The sequence below is a fragment of the Ahaetulla prasina genome, chromosome 2 (genome assembly GCF_028640845.1).
Source record: "Ahaetulla prasina isolate Xishuangbanna chromosome 2, ASM2864084v1, whole genome shotgun sequence".
Classification (NCBI taxonomy): Eukaryota; Metazoa; Chordata; class Lepidosauria; order Squamata; family Colubridae; genus Ahaetulla; species Ahaetulla prasina.
Window position 1 is genome coordinate 177,609,957 of NC_080540.1, and position 25,993 is coordinate 177,635,949.

The following is a 25,993-nucleotide window of genomic DNA, read 5'->3' on the forward strand; positions in this document are numbered from 1 at the left end:
AAATACTATACTGTGCACCTACTCAGGCAAGAAAATAATCAGGCGTTCTATGTGCTCTCAGCCAATAAAATGCTGCAAAGGTACGTTTGTATGAAAAACAAACTTCATTTTGAAATATTCTTATAAGTATTGTATGATTAAAAAAAAATAAAGGAGAGAAACGTCCAATGCGTCTTTGCAAGTGAAGAATGAGATTCCTCCAGGAACTCTTCTCTAACAAGAAAAGATTGTTTGGTTGGTTTAACGGAGGCTTGCTAATCCATTAAATGAGCAAGAGAAACTCCATGTTAAAATGCCTACCTTCAGCAGTTTATTTTCCAGCTTGAGGCATCAACATATTTCAAGAGGGTTGTTTTAAACTGCCTTGGCTTTCACTCTCCATCCCAGTGTGTTATGTATGTGTGTCATACACAGTGTGCGTCCACCAAATTTGATAGCTGGCCAATATTTGCATTTTTAATTAAACTGCAATACTGTCCAATCACATATCTTAACAGGAAGCGATCATGGCCTTTTTAGCAGTCAGTTAGGCCGCGTTTAATTTACTTCTCATAAGTGGTGGAAGGTTGTAACCTGATGCAGTTGAGGGAAAATGTTTCAGCCTAAGGCAGATCTGGCTGACATTAAGAGGTTTCAGTTGCTAGGAGACACAGCTGCTCCTAATTGCCCGCTTTCTAGTTGCCCGTCCTCCTCCCCTTGCTTGCTAGTAGAAAGACTACAACCCCCGGCATGCTCTGCGTTCTGGCTTGCTTTACAAAGGGCGCGGCATAGCAGAACCATAAATATCATGTAGAGAGACCAATGCTTCTAACTTTTGCGTTCATTGACATCTTCGTTTGTTTCCCCCCCCCCCAAATGAAAGTGAGGTATTAATAAGAATCATTGCAGAAATTTCAATGCAGGCGCAAACACGGGTGCTCGCACTGTTTCGTGGGAGTATAACTTGGGAAGAGCGCGCGCGTTTTTAACCTTGAGATATCGGGCTGGGACACTAGCACCCAGATGCAAGTCACTATTTGACCATAAAAGCTCAGGAGGTGACCTTAAGAGAGCTGCTCTCTCTTAATCCAAGCTACTTTATGAGCTTGCCGTGAGGCTGCGTTGAGGATTCCTCTCACGTTTTGCTCCTAGAAGAAAGCCAGGATAGGAATGAAATGCATCTGAATTGGGAAGTGAATTGAACAGGAAATGCACAGGGATCATTGTGGCGACTCGATGGTGTTTATCAGTGGGAGCGTTTGCTGTGGAAAGCTAAAAAGAACATTTGTTAATCCGTTTAATCCGTAATAATGGATTATATTGCACGTAAATTAATGTCTCCAACACAACAGCCCCTCAACCAGAGATAAATAAATTGGTATTTGTAGGACAATTCTTAAAAGCAGCGCCAGCACTACCCGCAAATCACACTTTTCACATGAAATAAAATCAGCATGAAAAAGAGAAAAAAGAAATGTCTGCTGGCAAAACTGCTTTGGAAAGAAAGTTACCGCTCGCCCACCATAGGCTCTCTAAAGAGTTTGTATTTCTCCGCGGGCTTTAATGACGCCTTCGGAACAAAGACATTGGCAGCGAGCGCGGAAATTTCCTCTTCGCCCGTGTTAGTCTATCTATAATATCTCTTCTCCGCGGCCGGGATTGCAACGCTTTTGCCGCCGGGCCCGCACTACAAGTCCCAACGTGCAAGGCGCAGGGGTAGGCCAGTAGGAGATTTGCACTACAGTTCCCATCGTACTCTGTGGTGGGTCCTGTGACTGAGTGCCTGGCCCACCTCGGAGCGGTGAGTATTCGATCTTTTTCCTCCCGCAGCCTCTTTCGTTTCCTTTCCTTGCAGAACCTTCTGAAATTCGGAAATGCCTGCTAGGTTTTATTTCTGCCCTTCTAAAAACTGTAGCAACCTCTGGGGCTGAATGCCTCCGTTTCCTCTTCCTTTTCGAAGACTTTGGACGCCTTTTAGGAGTGGACTTGGTGCTCTGGGTTGCTTACTGGAGTCTTTGGAGAGCAGTAGGCGAATGCCTTACTGTCTGGCATGAGAACAGCTGAGCCCAAAACGTTTTGGGGGTGCACACCGGTTGGAAAAGCTATTCCCCAGCGTAGGATGCTTTCTGATATATTTATTTTAATTGATTTTCTGCGACTGCCCATCCCACTGAAGTGACTCGAGGATGCTGACAATGGCTAACAGATACAATATAAATACAGTATAGAAAATAAATTTCACAACCAGCTGAAGCACAAAGTAGCTACCGTAGTGCATACACCATACACAGTGTGGGCTCAGTTACTCTCCCAATCCCCATGCCTGGGAAAATAACCTGGTCTTCAGAGCTTTCTGAAAGGTGAGCAGACCGAGGCCCACTAACCTCAGTTATATGATGTTTTAGAGGGCAGGCTTAGTCATAGAGAATGCACATTTCCTGGGTCTTAGATGACAATCCTTGATCAACAGGGTCCAGAGCATGCTCCTTCTGCCCAACCTAATGGGATGAGTAGAAACAGTGAAAATAAGGCACACCCATAATTGACCAGGCCACTGCATTTTGGACCAACTGAAATCTCTGGATGTTCTTCAAGGGCAGTTCCATGTAGGCAGGGGTGTCAAACTGATGGCCCACAGGCTGGATGTGTCACGTGTAGGCCACATACCCTGGCTCCACAAAGCCAAAAAACGTTGCAATGTATCGCGATACGTCACATAACACGATTGAGTTTGACACCCGTGATGTGGAGTATATTGCAGTAATCCATTTGGGAGGTGATCAAAAACATGAGTGACTGTGCAGTATTTCCTAATACACAATTGAGACACAACACAAAACTGCAACTATTCCCCATCCCTGGTCATGACTGCCAGCTACTTGTTGCACAGGAGCTAGGATTCCAAGATAATTCCTAAACTGCACACATTGTTCTATCTGTAGCAGTACAACTCCATCCAAAAATAAAAATGAAAAATCACTGGATCCAGGCAGCATAAAACCAAATGTGACTCCATCTTGTTAGGATCTGTTCTTCCCCATCCATTGCCTAATGGCCTCCAGGCATTGAGGCAGAAGCTCCAAAGCATCACTGGGCCAGTCAGGAGTGGAGATATGCAGCTGTGTATGGTCAGTGTATTGATAATATCTTACTCCATGCCTTCAAATGACATCACCCAGTAGTTTCATGTACATGTTAAACAAGAATGGAGAGAGAGTTGAGCCCTGAGGCAGCCTATACAAGAGAGGCCATTAAATAGATTTCAGTCCTCCCCCCAACAGTTACTACAACTGATTTTGGAAAGACCTGGATAACCAACATACACTATTCCCCCAACTCCTAACTCCTGGAGCCAGTTCAAAAGGATACTGATGGTATCCAAAGCCACTGAGAGATCAGGGACAGGAAGGATGGATGAATTACCTCCATTCCACTCTCTCCAGAGATAATCACAAATGTGAGCAATGTTTTCAGTCCCATACCTCATCCTTATGCTCCACTGGGAAAGATACAGATGTTGGCTTACAGTACTATGGTATTGATCTGCAAGGACAAAAAAAACCCCATCTATGCCAAAATTTATTTTGCTATCTCTAAAAAAAATTGCTACATATTTTTGGGAGTGGGAATAGTGTGGTGTTGTCAGAGAGCAACCCAGAAAATTTTTACCAAGCAGCAGAATAGGAGTGTTGCCCACTGCAAGTTTGACTGCTGCTGACCTGATTGCAAAACCATCATCATGTTTGCAAGCCAAAGTATCTGGGTTCCTGCATTGTGATAGCCAAAACTAAACAAGCCACTTTATAGGTATACATACTCTGAGAATTACATTATGTTGTTCCTGGGTCACATTGCTTGTTTTATAGCTGTTTATACCAGTGGTGAAATGCAATTTTTTTTGCTACCGGTTCTGTGGGCGTAGCTTGGGGGGGGGTCATGTGACTGAGTGGGCATGGCTATTTTTTATTTTATTTTTTTAAAGCATTTTTTACTACCTATTCGCCCCAACTGGTAGTAAAAAAATGCTTTAAAAAAGTTTTTAAAAAGGTTCTGACAATTGCACGGCACAGCTGTGATCATCAAAACCTTTTTTTTACTTTTTAAAGAATTTTTTGATTACCGGTTCGCCTGAACCAGTAGTTTTTATCACTACCAGTTTGCCCAAACTGGAGCGAACCGGTAGCATTTCACCCCTGGTTTATACATTGAAGAAGTTGGGCTTTACTAGTGATGCCACAGCTGAAAGAAGAGGAAGGGAATTTTTTAAAAAATCATAACCTTTGAGCCAGTTTAGTCTAATGGTTAAGGCACAAGACTAGAAACTGGGAGACTGTGGCCTTGCCTTAGGCATGAAAAATGTCTAGTAACAAGGTCTAATAGTAGCAATGCAGGAAGTTTTACAAAACTTTGGCAGCCTTATGCATCAGCCTTTCCTTTCTGGTGACTTCTAAACTATATTGGTCTTGCAGTTCTCAAAATTTTCAGCCAGCCTGGCCATCAAGAATATGCTAGATTGGGACGATCTCTTTCCATTATATGTCTTGTAATGTAGTTGTGCAATTTGAAATTGCAGTTTTTTAAAATTTCAAAATATTTCTCCCTTTTTAAAAAATTACTTACTCAGAACTCTTACCAAAAATGTAACAAAAAGACCAGCCAAAAGCAGCAACCTTTGCCCAATACATCTTACTATTTGTGAATAAGTTAAGCCAAACTCAAATGTCTAAAAGGAAATTGCTTTATTCCCTGGTGGATCATAAATAAAAGCAAATGTGGCCACGGGCCTAGGATAGAGAACTCTGTATGGTCTAAGAAGGCCATTTTTTTACATTTTTTACCTTGTTTCTCTGGAGGCAGCAACAGATGCACTTGGAACAGGTGTGTCATATTACTTGACATGTTAAGGCATGTTTCTAGCCTTAATTTAGAAGGGGACTCCTGTCTCAAACTAGATTTTGAACATCAGATGGAAAAAAAAGAGAATAAGGTGGCTGCCTGTCATGACCACCTTTTTGTGAGTTTCTCCCTTTTTGCATTCTTCTGACCAGGGGTGGGTTCTACTTACCTTTACTACCGGTTTGCAATAGGAGCGCGTGTATGCACAGAAGCTTTTGCGCATGCACAGATCATCAGTTATGACATCCGGGCGGGTGGGCAGAGTCTCCCGCCGTTTTTACTACCGGTTCTAAAGAACTGGACAGAACTAGGAGCAACCCACCACTGCTTCTGACCCTTTGGGTTGACCCGGGCTTTTATCTCCTGAGCACAGTCTGTCATGATCGTTGAAGGTTGTGGTATTTACCGGCCTAATTCACAAAACACTCAAATATGGTTTGTTTTTGCTATAACATTAGGTATAAACTCACCCCTATTGTACAAACACAATTAAGCAATGGTTTATTCAATAAATCCTATTTATTATCTGTGCATTTGAAAGGTCTTACATTGGTGAAAACTGTCCTAGGGCCGTGATGTCAAACCTATCATATCTGTGGGCACGTGAGTGTTGCCCTACCTCAGCTCCAGCGCTCCTGCACACACCAGCCAACTGATTTTCGGGCCTTTCAAGCCCACCGGAAGTCAGGAAACGGGCTGTTTCCAGCCTCCAGAGGCCCTCCGGGGGTTGGGTAAGGCCATTTTTGCCCTCCCCAGGCCCCTAGAAAGCCTCTGGAGCCTGGGGAGGGCAAAAAACGGGCCTACCGGGCCCACCGGGCCATCAAGTGCCAAAAGCAGGGGAAGCACGGGGGTGGGGGTGTCACGCACGCATGCATGGGGGTGCGGGGGTCTTTGAATTATGGATGTGGGCACATGCGCGCACGATCCCCTGTGCTCCCCCCCGCTTTTGGCATGCGACAACAAAAAGGTTAGCCATCACTGTCCTCGGGGATCACACTACCAATAAGGGGAAAGGTTATCTTATGATTATCATATGATACAGCCCGGGCTTTTAGTGTTCTAATCTATTTCGCCTATAATGTCTTTTATTCTCAGTTGCTAAGGTTTCGGCAGCTTCATCCATTCCACATGTAGCTGAACAATTATCTGAAGATTTTTTCATCCATCCAAACTTACCATTGTCTGCCCCTTTTTCTTTCACATGCAGATACATTATTGGCTGAGTATATGCACTACATTTTGTTTAACTATGATTTGTAGAACAAGCCATGGATGTAGTTTACACATTTATTTATTTATTTTATTTTATTTATTTATTTATCAAATTTTTATACCGCCCTTCTCCCGAAGGACTCAGGGCGGTGTACAGCCAAAGATAAAACACAGAATATGTACAATTAAAACCAAATTAAAAAATAGCAAATTACAAAAAAAGCTGATAATCAAAATTTAAATTTAAATTTTTTAAAAAAAATATTAATAAAACCCCAATTTAAAATCAACTATTATGCCAGTCCCGCTTGAATAAATATGTTATTAGCTCACGACGGAAGGTCCGAAGATCAGGCACTTGACGTAGGCCAGGGGGAAGTTCATTCCAGAGCGTTGATGCTCCCACAGAGAAGGCCCTACTCCTGGGGGCCGCCAGCCGACACTGTTTGGCGGACGGCACCCTGAGGAGACCCTCTCTATGAGAGCGTACGGGTCGGTGGGAGGCATAGGGTAACAGCAGGCGGTCTTGTAAGTACCCGGGTCCTAAGCCATGGAGCGCTTTAAAGGTGGTAACCAAAATCTTGAAGCGCACCCGAAAGATCACAGGAAGCCAGTGCAGACTACAGAGCAGTGGTGTTACGTGAGAGCCACGAGTGGCTCCCACTACTACTCGCGCAGCCGCATTCTGGACTAACTGCAGCCTCCGGGTGCACCTCAAGGGCAGCCCCATGTAGAGAGCATTGCAGTAATCCAACCGAGACGTAACCAGAGCATGAGTGACTGTGCATAAGGCATCCCGGTCAAGGAAGGGACGCAACTGGCGCACCAAGCGAACTTGGTAAAAGGCCCTCCTGGAGACGGCCGCCAGATGTTCATCAAAGGACAGCCTACCATCCAGGAGGCCACCCAAGTTGCAAACCACCTCCTTTGGGGCCACTAACTCGCCCCCAACAGTCAGCTGCGGATGCAGCTGACTATACCGGGGTGCCGGCATCCACAGCCACTCCGTCTTGGAGGGATTGAGCTTGAGTCTGTTTCTCCCCATCCAGACCCGTACAGCATGTTAAACGGTACATATTGTACATTAAGACTACAGGTAGTCCTCGACTTACAACCATTCATTTAGTGACTATTCAAAGTTACAACGGCACTGAAGAAAGTGAGTTATGACTATTTTCACACTTACAACTCTTGCAGTATTCAATCACTCAGAGTACAGCTGGAAGGGACCTTGGAGGTCTTCTGTTCCAACCCCCTACTCAAGCAGGAGACCCCATACCCATGATGGCGAACCTGTGGCATGTGTGCCAGAGGTGGTACACAGAGCCCTCTCTGTGGGCATGCGCACCGTTGCCAGCTGCTCTCTTCAGTTACCTAAAAAAGAAAGAAAAACTAAAAACAAAGTCATGTGATCACTATTGTAAACTTCCCAGCTGGCTTCCAACAAGCAAAGTTAATGGGGGAGTCCAGATTCACTTAATGACCCCATGATTCACTTAACAACTGCAGTGATTTACTTAACTGTGGCAAAAAAAATGTTGTACAATGAGGCAAAACTCACTTAACAACTGACTTATTTAGCAAAAAAAAAATTGGGCTCAATTGTCATAAATCAAGGACTACCTACATGGATTAGTGTGACATGTGAACTAGACCACTGTTCAGACCTGGTTGTATTATTTTTTTTCTTTCAAGTCAATATGAACCCCTGGCAACTGCTTGGACTATTCTCTGCAATTTTCTTGACATAATTTTTGGAAATGACTTGCCATTGCCTCTGAGGGCTGAGGCAAAAGAATGACTGACCCAAAGTTACCCAGCTGGCTTTGTGGCTTAAATAGGACTAAAAATCATGGCCTCTAGTTTTCTAGGCTTCTGCCTTAACTCCCTACCAAGCTGGCTTTCTTGGATTTGTATAATTTGGCATTTTGGGGAGGAGGAGAAAGAGAGCAAAGAGGAGGTAAGAATGAAAGCTCAATAAAATTATAAGTGGTATGGCCCTTCTACTAGGTCAGTCAATAAAATGTTACGAATAATGAAATGGGAGAGACAGATATTTCAGGTAACACATACAATATGGAACTCTCTGCTACTAGGGTTTGTGGTTGCTATTGGCTTAGATGTTTTAAAAGAGCAAATAGAAGGGGAGGATATTAGCAGGAAAGCTGTATGGACATTCATTAAAAAAAAACCTTAATACTGAATTTGAGACTCTAGCAACAAACCTTGAGAGCCACAATTACCTGAGAGTCCTGGTTTTGGTTTTTTGAAAGATCTATTGGACATTATTGTAACAAAGGAGGCTCTTTACATTTCTTGAGCTGATTCAGGGTGGTAGCTCTTATATATTCTTGTGTATAAGAGAATCTTGTTTATTAGAGAACCAGAAATCATTGTTCTAAATCAGGGGTCTCTAACCTTGGCGTTGCTGGCTGAGGAACTCTGGGAGTTGAAGTCTACACGTCTTAAAGTTGCCAAGGTTGGAGACCCCTGTCTTAAATCACAGATGTCAAACTCTTATCATGTCACCTGATTATTGTGATATTTTTTGCCTTTGCGGAGCTGGGGTGGGTGTAGCCTGTGCGTGAGGCATCTGTCCCGCGGGCCGCCAGTTTGACACCTCTGTAAATTTGGGCTACAATCTAGGCTGGCGCACCATAGCAAAAATCAACTGAATTAACTGAGCAATGACATTTTTTCAATTAGAAATGCTTTGTTATTAGTTTTTCTTTCTTTGTTTAGGTAATTGAGTGCCAGAAATTATGTAGAAGGTTATGTGTAGAGTACCAGAGAAGTAAAAACTGTTAGTAGATGAGTAACATTTGAGAATTTACTCATGGGTTCTTAATCTGCTAGCTGAAATGCAGTTGGGAAATAGAGCAGGGAGGAATCAAGAATTCTCCCTATCTCCAAGGTCATGAAGGAGTTGCTTGAAAACTCCTTGTTTGAGTTTTGCTGCTGTAAATTGTTGGCTGTCTTGTAACACTGGATCATCCTTTTCTACCAGGCATTCCTTTATCCTAGATGTCCCGGCATCATGGAAGAAGTGGACAAGATCCTGATACATTCCCTCCGCCTCTCTGGAACGTAAGGCCACCTTTATGTGTGGGAGCTTTGTTTTTGCTTAAATGCAAAGGCGCTTTTAAGCTTTGCTTGATGGATGATGACTTCATGGACACATTAAGTGTTTTCTTGGCCACAATGAAGAAATGGTTTGCCATTGCTTCTTACTAATCTACAGTCTTGATGTCGCCCATCTAAAGGCAAACTCTATCTTCTTAAGTTTTATGCAATGAGATGACATACTGCTCCCTATTTCAATTTTGCTTTCTGTTACAGAACACAAAAAATCTGCAGGTGCCTAGAAAATTGAACTAGAGCTCTAATATAACGAGCTGTAATAAAATCAAACCCATGGAACAAAGAACTGATTGAAATTATCCAGGAGATCCGATTTACCACTGCCTTTATGGAAAAGTTTTCTCTAAGCTCTGGCAAATATAAGCAATCAAGGTTGCATGTCCAAGGTGTTTATTTTGTCACTCTGGTTTCTGGCCTTAGCTTGGAGAACTTGGCTGTCTTGCAGATATCCTGGCTATGTACCCAACTAGGTATTTCACTGCTTCTGAATGCTGTGTGGGAGGAATGAACTGACAGTTGCTTAGCAACTATGAATAGCTTAATCATTGGAGTGCAAACCTTTATTGGCAATCCCATGATTCCCTTTGAATAGCAATAATAATCAGCATTAAAGAGCAGATCCATAAGATTAATAACCCCACTGATTGAAGGTAAATCCCAGTCAGGTATAGTGCTCCACTAAGAGTTTGGAGACCATCTTATTTTTGCAGTTCTGAGATTGATGTTCAGTTCTTCCTAAATTGTCCTTATGTGCCTACATGCAGCATTTGGCTGGTGAGTCATGAGTTGTGCAAGCCTGCTAGAAAGCAATAAATCCAGCAAAATATGAAATGGGCATGCAGACATTTAAAAGATGCGGAACCACAGTAGTCCTCAAAACAACCAGCATTTTTTGCATAATCCCAGTGCTGTCACTATATTCTCTTTCAAACGAGAACCCATATTGATCTTTCATTAAGCACTCAGTATTTCTGGAGCACAAATGAGGGTCCAGGGACCTGCAAAAAATAGCAGCTTGGCTCACAGCTGTGGACCCCACTGTTTAATTGGTAAAGGCATGTCTGGGATTGTAACCTGACTCACCACACTGAATAAGCAGTGGCACTCTGAAGAAGTTGTTAGCTATAGAAGGTTACTTCTGTTCAGTTGCAGTAGAGCTCTGGAGATGTGAAAACTAGGAGCTAGGAAAATGCTTAAACATACATAAAAGCATAAAAAGCAATTATTAAATTAAATTATTAAATTAAAAATCATAAAAGCAATTACCGTATTTTTCGGAGTATAAGACGCACCAGAGTATAAGACACACCTTAGTTTTTGGGGAGGAAAATAAGAAAAAAGCTGATTGGCAGGTGGATTAGCCTCCTGGAATACCCCCTATCAGCTGTTCCCAGAGGTGAATTTTAGCAACAGGTTCCTTGGTTGTGAGCTCTGTGCCTTGCTTTTTTTGGCTTTTTTTTCTGCCTCTGAAACTCTGTTTCTGAAAAAACTTTTTTTCTGCCTCTGAAAGCCTCCAAAACAGAACTTCAGAAAAAAAGCCTCTGAAGCTCTGTTTGGGAGCTTCTTTTCTAAAGCTCTGTTTGGGAGCTTTTTTTCTGAAGCTCTGTTTGAGGTTTCTTTTCTAAGCTCCTTTTCTGATGCTTTTTTCAGCCTCTGAAACCTTCGTTTGAGAAGCTGGGCGGGGCTACATTCGGAGTATAAGACGCACCCAGATTTTCACCCTCTTTTTTGGGGGGGGGGGGAAAGGTGCGTCTTATACTCCCAAAAATACGGTATTCCTAATTTTCCAGTTTTTCTTCCCTTGGTTTTCTCCCTGTTATCTTTATTCAGCATCCTCCACAACTGGGCAGCTTGGACAGATAACTGACTGAGTGAAATCCTATTAAGATTCAATAGTACTAAAACATAAGCAGTCCGTTAGCTTATGCACATTTCATTTTTTAGCTCAGAGGCCACCTTTGTTGTGATACTGAACAGACATGTGCTGTCTAGTATAAGTTTCTCTTGCAGTTTAATAATTGAGAATGAGAAAAGTGCAAGCTCTCTTCTCACAGTAAAGAAGTATAGGTGAGTTCATACTGAGTATAATCCTTGCTCTACCATTCTCTTCCTTTCCCACCTAGGGATATTCCAGAGGAAGTTCAGAGCATCCGTGAGTTCACTACCGAATTGATCGTTGAATCTGTGGTACGCTGCCTGCGGGTCATCAATCCTTCTGTGGGAGCAAATCTGAGCCATGTTCTCCCTCCAGGCATGTCTGCCCGTTTTCGGATAGGCATGAGCTTGGCCCAGGCATGTCAGGTAAGTGCATCCTAATACATGAAGGATGAAATGTTGTCTCTTGAAGTAGTTTTATTCTGGAAAAATCTCCTGGTCTCTAGTAGAATAGGTTGCTCTTTTTAAACTTGAGGTCCTTGTTGTGTGGAACTGGTATAAATTAGTTCTTCCTCTAATATTAGTTCCCATCAGATGTGTGAGGTAACAAACCAATATGCTAAGATCAGACCTTACAGATCTGGAACCAACAATAATGAGCACTCTTGTTCTTCAAATCCATGTATTTTCAGTGGCTGGTACTTCAAAGCTGTTACACAAAGAACCTTATTTCTCATCCTAGCTCATCCTGCTTCACTTTTCTGCCATCTAGGACTTGGGATATCAAGGGGAAGTGGGCTATCAGACATTCTTGTACAGCAATGAGCCTGAAATCCGACGCCTTCTCCTCTTCCTGGTAGAGAAATTTCCACGAGATGCCTCAGAAGATGCCAACCAGCCTGTGGGTATGGAGGATTCTGGTGGTTTTAAAGAAAAGTCAGGACACACCAAGGCCGAATCTACAAATTGTAATTGTGTGTTTAAACTGCTGTTCCTTGCAGGCAAGTCTGTCACACTTCACAGAGCCATTGCTGCTACTATCAAGGGGCAACTGGCCATCCCATGGGTCCCCCCTGCCTGCCGTACTCCTGGCTTGCAGCTCTTGCAGGTTTGTTTCCCCCCTCCTCAGCTTAAGCCGATATAGCTTGATAAGCAAAATCTGGCACAGCACTTTTACTCCCAAGAACCAAAACGTTTGAAAGAAGTTTCTAATCATGAATCGTAAAGCTCCTTCGAAGAAATGCAGGAAGATTTTGCAGAAGCCCATGGTGACTCTTGAGTCTTTTCCTTAACTCCTGGATCAGCCATCTTCTTTTCCCAGTATTTTTTCATTCATTTTTGCTTTACAACAATATTTCTTTTCTTGTTTGATAATAGTTCCTCAAAGTCTATAGCCACCCAGCTACAGCATTCTGAACAAAACATGCTGAGAGATATTAAATTAAGCAAACATATATTCATTGATTTGCAAATGCAAGCAAAAAAGACAGGGATATTCTCTCCTGGTGTGCACACTCCACTGGGTAATTTGTTTTCCTCTCTCCCTCTGCTTTGATGCTTTATTTATGCATTTTTGTTTTCATCCTTAATTCTTACATTTATCCTTATACAACCCTTTTCTCTCTGTGGTGTTCTTGGGTGTTTCTCTTTTTAAAGACAATAATTTGTTCTTCAGACCATTTTTCTCCTTTCATTCTTGCCAGGGCTCACGCTTAATGAAACAATTCCAGGCGCAACAATTGATCCTGCCGCTGGAGTCAGACCCATTTATTGGGAAAGTATCACCAGGTGGGTTCTGCTTCTTACCGCAGGAAAAAGGAATACTGTTCTTGATATTGAATTGTTCTCTTTGGTATAGCCTGTAGATTTCATATCCTTGAAAACAATGGACAGCCAGGGAGAGGAGTTGTTTATGAAGTTCCCTACATGATGCTATACAAATAAGAGGGAAAGGGTGCACCTCAAGGCATTTACAATTTTCAGACATAGGAGACAATGGAAGAGGAGCAGGAAGATGGTTAACAAAGTGAAATATTATGCATTCTCTATAGTTACACAAACTTGGGTTTAGTGTGCAGTAAGTGCTGAATTGTTGAACTGAGAATTGTGGAAATTCCATATGTTTAAAAACAAACCCAGAACATAATCTGGACATTGTGTTCCTGCTCAGACAGCTTTATCTGAGATTTTCAGTTTTCTGGGGTTCTTTGCTTAGCAGACATTGGATGCATCTTACATGTATGTAGGTGATATTTTTGTCTTGCTTTTCTCAGTTATTAAAAAAAAGATAGAGTGAAATTTCTAGAATACTCACACAGGCAATGTATATACTCTTGAACCTCTCACACTGAAATATAACAAAGGTGTTTTCTTTAAAAAACAAACAAACACCTCATCTCCCAGGAGGTGGTCATGTGTGCAAAACTGTAGGATTTTCACAATGTTGTGGAAACTTCTCATTAGTGTACTTAATAGCCCTCTGTCCACTTGGAATTTTTGAAGAAATACTAACCAGTTTGAGTACATGCGACTGATGTTGTTTTCTTCTCCCTAGAAAGGAGAGAATTCTTTGTCAAATTCCTGCCTCCTGTGTCAGCCCAGCTTCCACAGCCTGCATCCTTGGTGCCATCCCTTTTGGAGCTTAATATGGCTGAGCTGAGTGCAGCACAAGAGTGGGACAGCGAGTGGAAGAGCCAGGGGCTTGGTTCCCGCATGACCCCAGAGGTGGGCAGTAAGGGGTGAATAGAAGCTACCTTCCTACCACTTCATGGCCACTGGTGGTAGGATTAATAGCAACTAGTAGTGATTCTCACATTTTTTCCTCACAAAACCTCAGCGCCCTTATGGTTAGCCTTATATGGAAGGAGGAACTGAGGCTGGAAGAAGGATTTACCCAATTCAGCTTAATGTATTAAACTTATTTAGTAAACTTGTGTGCTGCCTAACTCTCAATAACTTTCGATGGTTCACAACAATAAAACATAAGGGGGAATCAATAAAATATGACAAATGGCGCAGGCCCAGATTGAGGGAAGCAAGGGCTGTCCCTCTCCCTTGCCAAAGGTCTGGGTAAAGGACCAGGTCTTCACTGCTCTTCTGAACAGTAGCAGAGTGAGGACCATTCAGCTCTCAAGGAGCACTTCATTCCAAAGTGCCTTGTTTCCCTGAAAATAAGGCATCCCCTGACAATAAGCCCCCCCCCCAAAAAATATTTAAACGCATGCGCAGCCAGCCATTTCCTCTGGTAAGGGTTAGGGAGACAGAGCTGGAAATCAGATAAGACGGCAAGAGGAGCCTCACCTCGCTCCACGTGCCCCAAAATAATAAGACCTCCCTGAAATAAGGCCAAGTGCTTATTTCGGGGTTCAAAAAAATATAAGACAGGGTCTTATTTTTAGGGAAACATGGTATAGTGTAGGGGCTTCTGGAGAGAAGACACCCTTCCAAGTTCCCAATAATAAAATTGTTTAATCAAATGTACTAGGAGCATGACAACCCTGCAAGGTTGAATCAACTGGGCAGATACTATAAGAGGCAAGTGGTCCCTCAAGTAACTGGGCCATGTGCTATGTACGGGTTTACGGGTTTCTGTACCTGGAATTGCACCCAGAAGCAAACTGACAAGCAGTGCAGCTTGCAAAGTTTACCTGGGCATACTTAATAAATCCTTGCCTTACTGCCCTTCCGATGTGCGGAAGTCCAAATTCTCTTTTTCTTACCTGCTTTCAGAGGTTGCCCAAGCAGAAGAAAGGCCAATCTCCTCTCTTTTTTTTCTCAGATTGCACCTTTCCACTAGTTCTTAATAATGCTTTTTCAGAGTGTGCAGGATACCTTGCTAGATGTTGGGTTTTCTATGCAGATAAATAATTAAATGTTTTCTGTTATTTGATTTCCAAAACTCTGAATCTAACCGAAGTTTGAACCTTTGGACTGGGAACCACCATCCATCAAATATTATTGAAGTGAACACTTCGGCAGCTTTCTTAATTGACTGTGCTGGCAAAGACTGCCGGGTGTTGCAGTTCAGCAATATTTGAAGGACGTAGCTACTCCGCTACTGCAGTAAAGGAATAAAATTAACTTGCAGCAAACACAGTGTGGGTGGATGCTATTTCCAGGATGTTGCTCATAACTTCCCACTCTTATTCTTATACCTTGGCACACACACCTGCCCACCATATTGCCCCTTTCTCAGGAATACCGCCAATGGAAGCATCAACGATTACGCCATCGACTCTTGGACCAGCTGCGACAAGCATCTCCTCGTGCTGGTCCGTCTCAACAAGGAACAGCCAGCCGAGAGCTGGTACAGCTATTAGAGACGTTCGGTGCTGGCCACGAGCAGGCTGGTGCACTAGCCAAGGGCTCTCGCTTCACCCACACTCAACATTTGGCCTACAAGCAGGTATGAGGGAAAATATTTGATTTTAATTTGAGACGGGGAAATTAGGATTTTAAAGAAGGGTATGTGTGACAGAGCTGCTGCTTTGCTCTGGGTAAATCAGTGTGACTAGAATTCTTCAGTAGACATCAATTGGAGAAGTCTATTGGTCAAAGTAATGTTGGCAGGAAGGGCAGAAGGAGTAAAATACCTGAAGTCGACCTTTCATTTCCATTGTCCCTCAACAGGATGCAGAAATCCCAACACAGGTGGAGACTTTGCCAAACTCTCGGACATCGGAACAGGTAAACATTGGCAGTTTAAGCTGTAGGAGAGGTGGGTTCAACCCATTTTCTTTAGCTCATTCTGTGCATAATTTGGAAAAGGATTACTTACGTACTATAGGATGTTTCAGAAGAGCAAGTTGGAGAGCAAATTTTAATTTGGTGGCCTGCTGTGACTTTTTGGCTTTTCCTACCATTCACTGCATAGAATTTTAGTAGGTATCCTTCACTATTCACCACAACATGTGAGGCATCTTATTTTGCATTTTAACATTCTATTCAACGGTGCCCCATTTTCAGGTTTGTATACTGTTTGCCTTAAATTGCTGATTTCACACTTAGCTACCAAACTGAGGGAGTGTCTTTCCTCTTCAGAAGCTTTGATTTATACATACTTCAAATACAAAACAGAAACTCTTCTGCAGAATTTTAAAATGGTGTGTGTGGGGGATGCTTAGTCCTGAAAGCAAATCTATAACATTGTGGCTGCAGGAACGGCACCCTAATAACACAAAGAGAGATCCTGCTAAATGCTTTGAAGCGCTGTTCCTAATGCATATGGCTTTTAATTTATTCTTGGCTTTCCTTATCCCAAGGATAATTTGGAGCACAAATACATGAAACCGTGAAGCTTTCAGCAAAAGTGAATAAAAGATCTGACCACATTAGGATAACAGTACTGCCCTGCTCCTCTGCTGACTGTACCCTATAAGCCAATCTGAACTCTGAACGATAGACTGCAGCTAAAGATAGTTACAAAATCGGGGGAGGGAGAACTAAGAAATGTGTTGGAAGACATTGGTTGCAATCTCCAAAGCTTATTGAGCCCAAGCTGACTTATTTCCTGAGCCTCTAATTGCTTGATGTCCTATGAAGCCTAGTTTCCTTTTGGGTAGTTTATATCCAAAGGAAAAATAGGGAGCCCAGTTACACAAAATCAGTTTCTTACATAAAGCTGTTTAAAGCCTATGGTATCGACTGACAGAGTATACATTGTCTTTTTTTACAGAACAGAAGCAAGAATAAGACTAGAATGTATGAGCAGAAAATTCCAGCACTTTGAAATCACTGTTTTCAATGAATATCTTTTTTATTTTTCTCTTTCTCTCTCTCTCTCTCTCTTTTTTTTTTTTGTTTGTTCTCAGGAGTTCCGGGAAAGCCAGGCAGCAGAACTGGAAAATTTGGAAAGTGAACTGAGCCATCTCATAGCACAGATTGAGGAAATGGAGGGCCAGATGTCCACACTGGGGCTAACCCTCACACAGGTGAGAACTTAGCAATGTTATTGTCACCTGGGTGGACCATACTAACTCAAAGGAAGAATTGTCAAGTGTCCTTTGTACTCCATGGCCTTGCCGCAGGAAAAAAGCTGGTGGATGAGTGCTGGATTTTAGTAAAATCTGTGGTGCAGGATGGCAATGGAATGCTCAGTGTCTCTCAATGGAGACTTTGTGGGAGATGTGGGAGTCAGCAATGATCCACATTGCTAAAAAATTCCTATGGAAATCCCTCTGAAATAAATGGAACATAGTGGGATTTTCCAGGAGTTTGTTGTCACGTTACTGTGAGAGTGCTATCTGGGCTTCCTTCAGAGTTTGTTTTGAGAGGAATCCATTCCTTCCTCAGGTGGAAGGGGAAGTACGGCAGCAGCAGATGGGAGTGACGGAGCAGGAACAGGTCCTGCGTGTGAAAGGACGTACCGTAGAACTATTGCCTGATGCTGAGAACAACATGGCCAAGCTACAGGTAACAACAGGAGGTGGGAAAGTGATGGAGGAGCTGGACAGAAAAGGGAAAACGGTCCTTGGAAGTACAAATAATCAGGAATGGAAATTACAATAAAAAGTGGAAATGGTTCTAAAATAATTGTAAATGGAGCCATTGGAAAGGGAGATCACAACCTTTTCTACGGCTTGCTCACAGTGGCTGTAGCAAAGGGCAGGCAATTGATGGATATGGTTTGCAGAGAATGTGGAAGAAAAGCTTGCCCTCGTAGATGGAATGGGAAAGGGAACGCTTGAATCGTGTTTCGAACAAACTCTTATTAAGATGAGTTTGCTACAACCTTCCCAGTTTGTTATTCTCAGCATTGTTAGTTGGCCAATTCAAAGCGTGGAATTGTCCACTTGAAGAGAATAGAACACCTAACCTTCCCCTGTAATTGTGAAGGAAAAAAGAGCTTTAGTGCATGCAGACAAGCAGCCTATCTCTGTTTCTTTTCCTGCTCTTCGATGAATGGAAGAGAACATTGTGTATCAAATATCTGGATGGGAGGAGAGCTGGGTGGTACTATGGATCCCAACAACTTCATTCGTCCTTCAGGTGCTGGTTGAGAGCAGTGCACAAAGAGTCATCCAGCTGGCGGCCCAATGGGAGAAACACCGGGTGCCACTCATCCAGGAGTTCCGAGAACTAAAGGCTCTCCATGATTCCAAGGAGGTGACGCAAACAAAGGGGTGTGAGGGAAACCCTTCTTCAGAAGAGAGACTTGGTGGTGATGATGCCGACCTTCTGATGATATTGACCCTCTCCTCCCCTTTCAGCTGGAATCATCACAGCGCTTGTTGGAGATCAGGGAGCTGCACGAGCGGATCCGATTGGCCGCTGATGAGACTAAGCGCAAGGATGACCTCTACAAACAACTGGTTGGTGATGTGTCTGACTGTTTTGCTGCAGTTGGATGCTTGCAAGAACATAGTTTGCCATACAATAGGAGAGTGATTGGGACAATGGTTCCTTCCATGACTGATGATAGCTAGATGATAGCTAGAATCCTTCCACCTAGCTTACTGCTTCCATGTCCTTTCTAATTAAGGCATATTAGCTAATGATTGCTCTAATTTTTCTAATTGGGAAATTAAAAAGTATTTGGTATGGTGTGAAAATTTATTACATGGAGCCTTTCTAGAAGTGTTGTAGGTCCTATAAATGTTATTAAACTGTAAAACAATGATTTCCTGGGATACAATGCTATTCCTATCTGATAACTCTGCTTGCCAATATAGCAGATATTAAATATTCCAAGATTCAATTTCTGCTCAACGAAATTGTGATACTGTACTGTGCGAGGAATACTTAATTCTTTCAGAATAACAAACAAACCCTTGTGCTCCTCTGCCCATTTTCTCTCCATGTGCAGCTTGTAGAGGTGGAATCTCTTCCCAAAGATATCTCTCGCTCAGCCTATACTCAGCGCATCCTGGAGATTGTTGGAAATATCTGTAAGCAGAAGGAAGAGATCACGAAGGTAAAGCACTCGAGCGCCTGTACCTGGGAAGTGTTTCCTCCAGTGTCAAATGTGTGTGCTGTAAATCCGCTGTACGGGTAGTTCTTGACTTATGACCAGAATTGGGACCAGAATTTCCATTGCTAACCAAGGGGGTTGTTAAGTGAGTTGTGCCTGATTTTGCAACCTTTTCTGCCATGTTGTTCAGTAAATCACTGCAGCTGTTAAGTGAACCTGGCTTCCCCCATTGACTTTGCTTGAGGGAAGCCAGCTGAGAAGGTTGCAAATGACAACCATGTGACCCCCAGGATGCTGCAACCCATTGTAAATACATGCCGATTGCCAAGTGCTGTATTTTGACCACATGACCATGGGGATGTTGTGACACTCATAAGTGGGGGGATCATTTGTAAGTCACTTCCTTCAGCACTATTGTAACTTCAGACAGTTGCTAAACCAATAGTCGTAAGTCGAGGACTAACTATAATATGTTCAGGGTTGGTAGCAATTGGGAGTACATATTGGCAACTAGTAGGGACACGGTGGCTTAGTGGGTAAGACACTGAGCTTGTCGATCGAAAGGTCGGCAGTTCAGTGGTTCGAATCCCTAGTGCCATGTAACGGGGTGAGCTCCTGTTACTTGTCCCAGCTTCTGCCAACCTAGAAGTTCAAAAGCACGTAAAAAATGCAAGTAGAAAAATAGGGACCACCTTTGGTGGGAAGGTAACAGTGTTCCATGCGCCTTTGGCGTTGAGTCATGCCAGCCACATGACGATAGAGACGTCTTCCGACAGCGCTGGCTCTTCGGCTTTGAAACGGAGATGAGCACCGCCCCCTAGAGTTGGGAACGACTAGCACGTATGTGCGAGGGGAACTTTACCTTTTTATTGGTAACTAAGTGATCTTCCTGTCATTTGGATACTCGAGCACTATACTGTAAATCCCACATCCATTTCCCATGCTGGCTGGGGAATTCTGGGTGTTGAAGTCCACTCACCTTAAAAGTTGCCAAGGTTGAGAAATACTGGTCTAAGCAGTACTGTTGTGGACTAAGATCAGGAGACTGAGAGAGGAATCAGAAATTCCTACCAAGAGGTTATTACAGTAATCTAAGCATAAAACAATCAAAAGCATGAACCAAGAAGACCAACCTTGCAGCAGGTTTTATTCTGCATTTATTATGCCAACAGCTATTTTTTTCTGGTTGGTCACTCACTGTCTGGCTGGTCCCCTGTTGGCCAGCCCAATCTAGAAACAAGGATGATGTAATGGTAAAAAGAGTCCTTAGTAACTTTCTGCTTCCTGTACACTGCTATAAATTTTACTGCCTAAACTAATGAACATTTTAGGAATGCTATATAGAAGTCTTTCAGGAACAATAGCATTTGGATGCAAGTGGAAATTGTGTTATACCAACAGAGAGGAAAATACTGGATCTTAAAAGGTTTTTATAAGGGTACACTATTTTCTTAATTTAAGAGCCATGCTGAGGTCTGCTCTTAACAGTGAGTGACAATAGGACACAAAGTATACTTTTTTAAAAAAAATTGCCCTTTAAAATTACCCCCGTTTTAAAACAAAACATATTATTGGAAACATTTTCTCTTGGGGGCTTTGGAGTCTTCAAAGGATGTGTTGATGAATGTGCAGACATGGGTTTTTTTTTTACCCTCTAGCAAGTCTTTATTCAACATATGACTTAGATGCTGAGCTGCCATGAGAACAGCATATTTGACACAGTGAAAGGGCCCATCAAGGGAGGGTACAGAATCTGTTCAGACTTCCTGCAATGCCATCCCTCTGCATTTTGACACTGGGGTGATTTTAAAAGGTGATCTTTATCCTCTCTACACACACCGCCCCCAAATCTTAATCATGTCAAATCTACAGATATACTTGACTACAGTGTCAAATTCTCTCTCTGCCAGGTTTGACTTGGCACCAATTTTCTTCAATGTCAGCATTACTGAAGACATACTTATTCACCCAGAGGGTTTTTTTCCTCCTGCATTGTCATCTTGTGTGTTGCTGTCATTTGTATTAAACAGTTATGACTTCTTCCATTGGATATGGTTTTATTTGCTCAGTTTACTATATTCTCTTTGGCATTACTAAAGTGAGTAGCAGTACTGTATAAAGCCTATCTGCCTCCCTCAGAGGTAACAGGCAAAGAAGCAGGCGTATGCATACAAGGATAATGCCCAGCTATGTATGTTTCCAATTCCTTCTGTGCAAAAACTCATTGTGGTCTGGCTCTCCTTTACTTTGGCTGAGTCCAGTGTGTATGATTTTCTGATTATCTTTCATTTCACCTGGTTGGGTTCCAAGAGGAATGTATGAAAATCTCTTGGCCGATTTTACAAGTACTCCGTCACTTCCATTGGCAAAAAGTATAGAACCTTTTAGAGTGCCAGGTGTAAGTAACCACTCTTTCGGTGATTTGGGTCTGATCACATTCTCACAACCCAAAAGAGCTCACAGGAGCGGTAAAACGTCAGGATAAATCAGGCAAGGAATCCAATATCATGTAGACCCGTGCTATTTTTTAATTGTAAAGCTGTAGTAATATCAGACTCCAGCACCCCCCTTCTGAAAAACTATGCTGAGCTTCTAACCATTTCCTGCCCCTCACCTATGGACAAAAGTCTTGCCAAACTCAAGCAAACTACTTGCATCATTAAATATATACTCTGAGAACTTCTAGGGAATTAACTCTCTTCCTTCCAGCCAAACTATCTAAACTTCACTGCCTTTTGCTCCTCTGCAATGCCCTCCCTTCCTCCTGGGAATCTGGATTATATTCCATCACAAGCAATAGAATTGTGCAAATCTAAATGTGCTTCCACTTCCCTCTCTATCTTTGTGAAAACTAGAGTCTTGCTTGTTTTCTAAGGTTACATTCCTGCCCTGGTCTCAGTATTTTATCTGACGGTTATCTTGGTCACAGCTCTTCTTCCTGTCCCTCAAGGCCATCTGCCCACTATGTAAAATGAGGGAAGATTCCCCATAGATGCATTCTCAGAGCAAAAATGGAATTTGAAGTGCAATAAATAAATTAGTTGCCTATCTTCCTGGAAGTCTGGACTCTTTGTGCCACTATCTTTGAACTCTTGTTATCATTTCTGCCTAACCAAACACATGGCATGAATCAAAGATGGTGGCACTGAGCAAGCTTCATCAGTCTCTTTCAGTAATGGTCCCTCTCTTCTCAACAGGGCCCTCAACCTGCGCCTATCTATATTCAACAAAGGCTATTCCTCTCATCACTGAGCTTGAATGATTAGGAACACTCTTCACTTAACAGTGTTTACAGTAACTGCTGCTATTATTTTAGGGTTGTTCAAAGATTTCTTACTGGCAATTAGGAAATCTGTTAAATTCTCCTTTGCAAAACTTTGCTGCTGTTTTATGTGTGGCTACTTGCTTTTCCTTCCCAAGATCTTACATGACACCAAGGAGCTCCAAAAGGAGATTAATAGCCTTGCTGGGAAGCTGGACCGGACTTTTGCTGTCACCGATGAGCTGGTTTTTAAGGTAATGGCTGGGGATCAGAAGAGAATAGAGCACTGAAGGGGCACATTGAAGAAGCTAACTGCTTCCCCTTGTCTCTTTCCACAGGATGCCAAGCGGGATGAGGCTGTGAGGAAGGCATATAAGTATTTGGCAGCTTTGCATGAGGTGAGAGGTTTCCTATTGCAATAATACGCAGGAGATGTTTGTGAGTGCGCGTGTGAGAAAAATAGATTATTTTTATGCTGCCTTTTAAAGGGAAATAATCAGAAGCCAAAAAACAATACAAGGCTAACAATACAAGGCTATTAGAACTATAGTGGAAACATTAGAAGGAAAGGAGATGAGTCTCGATGCCTTTTGACATTGACCCTGGAGAAGAGAAATTCTTGCAAGAGAACAGCAGCTTTTTTTTGGTTAAGGGCTACATTTCCTAAAGATAGGGCATAAGTCTGTTGGGAGGCACAAAGGGGGAGCAATGTGCATAATGAATAGAGGTATCTTCCCACTCTGATACTCTTCTTTTTCTTTTCCCTGCACTCCTTTTTCCCCCTTCCCTGTTATCTTTCAAACTCCCTCTTCACTTTTCCTCCAGGAGGCTGCTAGGGAAGGGTCTGATATGTTTTAGAAGTGGCTTGCTTGTGAAAGGCACTTGAAAATAAGCCAAGAGCCACAAATTGCCATGGCATTCCTCTAGGAAAGTCCTGCCACTATTTGAAGACAATGCAGAAGAGGTGTCTTGGCTATGGATCGTACAAGTGAGCCTGAACTGCCCGTCTGGGAGGGTTGAAAATGAGGCAGGCAGTCCCTAGCGTAGTCTTGCTACAAGCATTAAGGCTTAAAACCAGGATCTTGATTTGAGCCCGGTAAATACTTTGCAACTGGGTTATTTCAGGACTGACATACTGGAATTTTTACACTGAGTACTGCTTAGCATCCTAGTGGGGATGCTTTGCATCAGTCATATTTCTGGACAGTTTGAAAGATAGGCCTACGAAATACAACATAATCATGGTATGAGGGCAGGTATGTGTTGTGGGTATATAATCTTATTTAGGATACCTCACATAAGTGCCCTTGTAAATATAATCCTACCTTTGTTAAGAGTTAACTTGTTATATACCCAAGGTAGTCCACACTGCATTATACGTACTTGGGTCCCTTCCCAGCTGAAGCTGCCATTTCTGCCTCTCCCTTAGAATTGCAGTCAACTGATTCAGACTATTGAGGACACAGGTACCATCTTGCGAGAAATCCGGGATCTTGAGGAGCAGGTGAGTCTGACTTGAAATACCGGTGGCAGAAGGAAACTATTATGGCTTTCACACAGTTATCACTATTTGTATGTATTTGAAATGTGTTTGTTTCAGTCCATTGCCAGCTGTTCATTTCATTCCTTGAAATAAAATAGCTCTTGAACAGTTGCTCTTCTATGTAGAGATACCTGCCTCTCTGCCTTTCTGATAGCTTTCTCATGATGCTCTATCCCTCCTTCCTCATTGTTTTATGAGAGAATATGTGTGAAAGCGTCTCTAAACTCTGTATAAAATATGATGGTGTTCGCTAATAATTTGTGTTGCTTTCTAATTCTGTAATCCCCTAATATATTCAGCTGAAATTGGGAATAAAGTTCAATATCCTTGGTTATTTTTAATGAAAAGCCAGGTCTCTTGTTATAGAGCCAGCTATTAAAAAGCCAGAATCCCTCTAGACCTGAAGTACAACCTCAACTGCCTGCTCAGTTTCCCTTTTCTCTCCTATATATATCTTGTAGTGTATATTGTCTGCTTCTTGAGTAATAAAGTTTCCTGTGCAATGTTATACAACAATGCCTATTAATTCTTCTATGTTTGTTTAGGGTAGGCAGTCTCGGGCATTTTTTGGTTCATGGCATCCTTAGCAGTTCCAAATTGGGTGCTGCAGTGCCCCAGGGCATCACAGCAAATTCATTAATAGGTCCATTTATTAAGTAGTAAAACATCTCACAGCGCCCTGTGAGTTTGCTTTGTGGCCTGGTGATGCCATGGAACACAGTTTGGGAGCCTCAAATGTAAGGTTTTGGTATGAGTTCTTAACATAACCTGATTTAGCCAAAAAAAAAAAAAGCCACCCAACCCTAAGAATAAAAGGAAAATCAGTTTTTTAAAATAATTTTGTTAACCCTTAGAAAAGCAGAAGTAGAGGATTTTTTTTTCCTGATAAGCATTTGTAATTTTAGATACATGATTAGCCTGGCAGTATCAAAGCGAACCTTCCAAGACAGGCATGAGCAAATCACAGTATCCTTTAAACCTCCCACCCCACCCCAAAATTCTGACCACTGAATTTTGATGGCAAACTATCAAAAGGTTTTTAATGCTGGTGTCAAAGTTATATTGAAAAGCTATGGAAATCACCTTGAGGCTATAAGATCACCAAAACCTACAACACCCCCCTCAATATTTTGGAAATGCTGGTGCTGCCATTGGATATTTAACCATTCTGTTATGGCAGCACTTGATAGCTGAAGATGATCATGCCATAAAAATAAAGTTTAAATAAAGTTCCCCCCATCAAACTAAAAGGTTTCCCACCATCTATTGGAAAATGGTTTGAAATCTTTTCCAGATATCCTTGTCTCTTTTATAGTTAAAGCTGTAACAAATAAGGATAAAAGTATACTTTTAAAAAAGGTGCTGGTGTGAAAGTGATAATTTGGGAACCGAATGCCATTATTTTCTTTTTTTTTTTTTGACAGATTAATTCAGCATGATGGATTGCAGAGTGTGCGGGCGTGCCTCCTGTCTAAAATAATGGCCCCATTTGTTTTTTTCCCCTTTCCAGATTGAGAGTGAAACCAGCAAGAAAACCCTGAGCAATCTGGAGAGGATCCTTGGAGATTATCGGGCCATAAAGCAGGAAAATATATCACTGCTCAGCCGTTCCCGAGAGACATGAAGATCCCATCTTGATATACAGTTCTAGATGGTTCAAGGGCCTGACCAAGCTCGTTTCATTAAGACTCTACTGTGCCTCTAGCCAGAAAAAGTGGGGAGAGTGAGCAGGGCTCATTCTTCCAGGCTCTGCCTAGATTGCAAAAACCAGTCAAAGTGCAGCACATTTCGGGCACAATGTGAAGCCTTTGTGTCTATACTGGAGAAACAGATATGCAATGGGGACATTCTTTCCTCCATTTATTATTTCAAACAAGGCCCTTGTTCCTTTTCTTCTAAAAACACAATAAAATTCCCTTTTTCCCTTTTCTTTATTCAGAATACTAGGACTGCTGCTATGAATTAAGAGAATACTGCAGCATGTGGCCAGTTTAGGCTGCTTCTGCTTCAAAATGTTCTGCTTCCGAATTCGATGCTTCTGCATCCATAGCTTGGAAACAGGATCTTGAACACCACTCTCTTTGTGTATGATGGGGGAGAGTCAGTTCAGCTCACAGGGGTTCCTGGGAAACCAGAAAAGTGGGGAGACATGTTCTTGGCTGGGCAGTGGATTCCA

General features: G+C 42.4%; 1 protein-coding gene across 2 annotated transcripts; it reads left to right on the plus strand.

Annotated features, from left to right (window-relative positions):
• The first annotated feature begins 1,639 nt into the window (after window positions 1-1,639).
• On the plus strand, window positions 1,640-25,758 carry CCDC22 (coiled-coil domain containing 22). Of its 2 annotated transcripts, XM_058168695.1 has the most exons (18): window positions 1,640-1,780; window positions 9,095-9,174; window positions 11,352-11,529; window positions 11,876-12,008; window positions 12,105-12,211; window positions 12,807-12,891; window positions 13,658-13,827; window positions 15,299-15,508; window positions 15,733-15,789; window positions 16,914-17,033; window positions 17,395-17,514; window positions 18,091-18,207; window positions 18,312-18,413; window positions 18,908-19,015; window positions 22,433-22,528; window positions 22,613-22,672; window positions 23,704-23,778; window positions 25,328-25,758. In XM_058168695.1, the coding sequence occupies exons 2-18, from the start codon at window positions 9,125-9,127 to the stop codon at window positions 25,439-25,441; spliced, it is 1,902 nt and encodes a 633-aa protein (XP_058024678.1). In that variant the 5' UTR covers window positions 1,640-1,780; window positions 9,095-9,124; the 3' UTR covers window positions 25,442-25,758. The 2 variants fall into 2 exon arrangements, with proteins under 2 accessions (XP_058024678.1, XP_058024679.1); XM_058168696.1 differs by lacking the exons at window positions 11,876-12,008; window positions 12,105-12,211.
• Window positions 25,759-25,993: the final 235 nt, after the last annotated feature.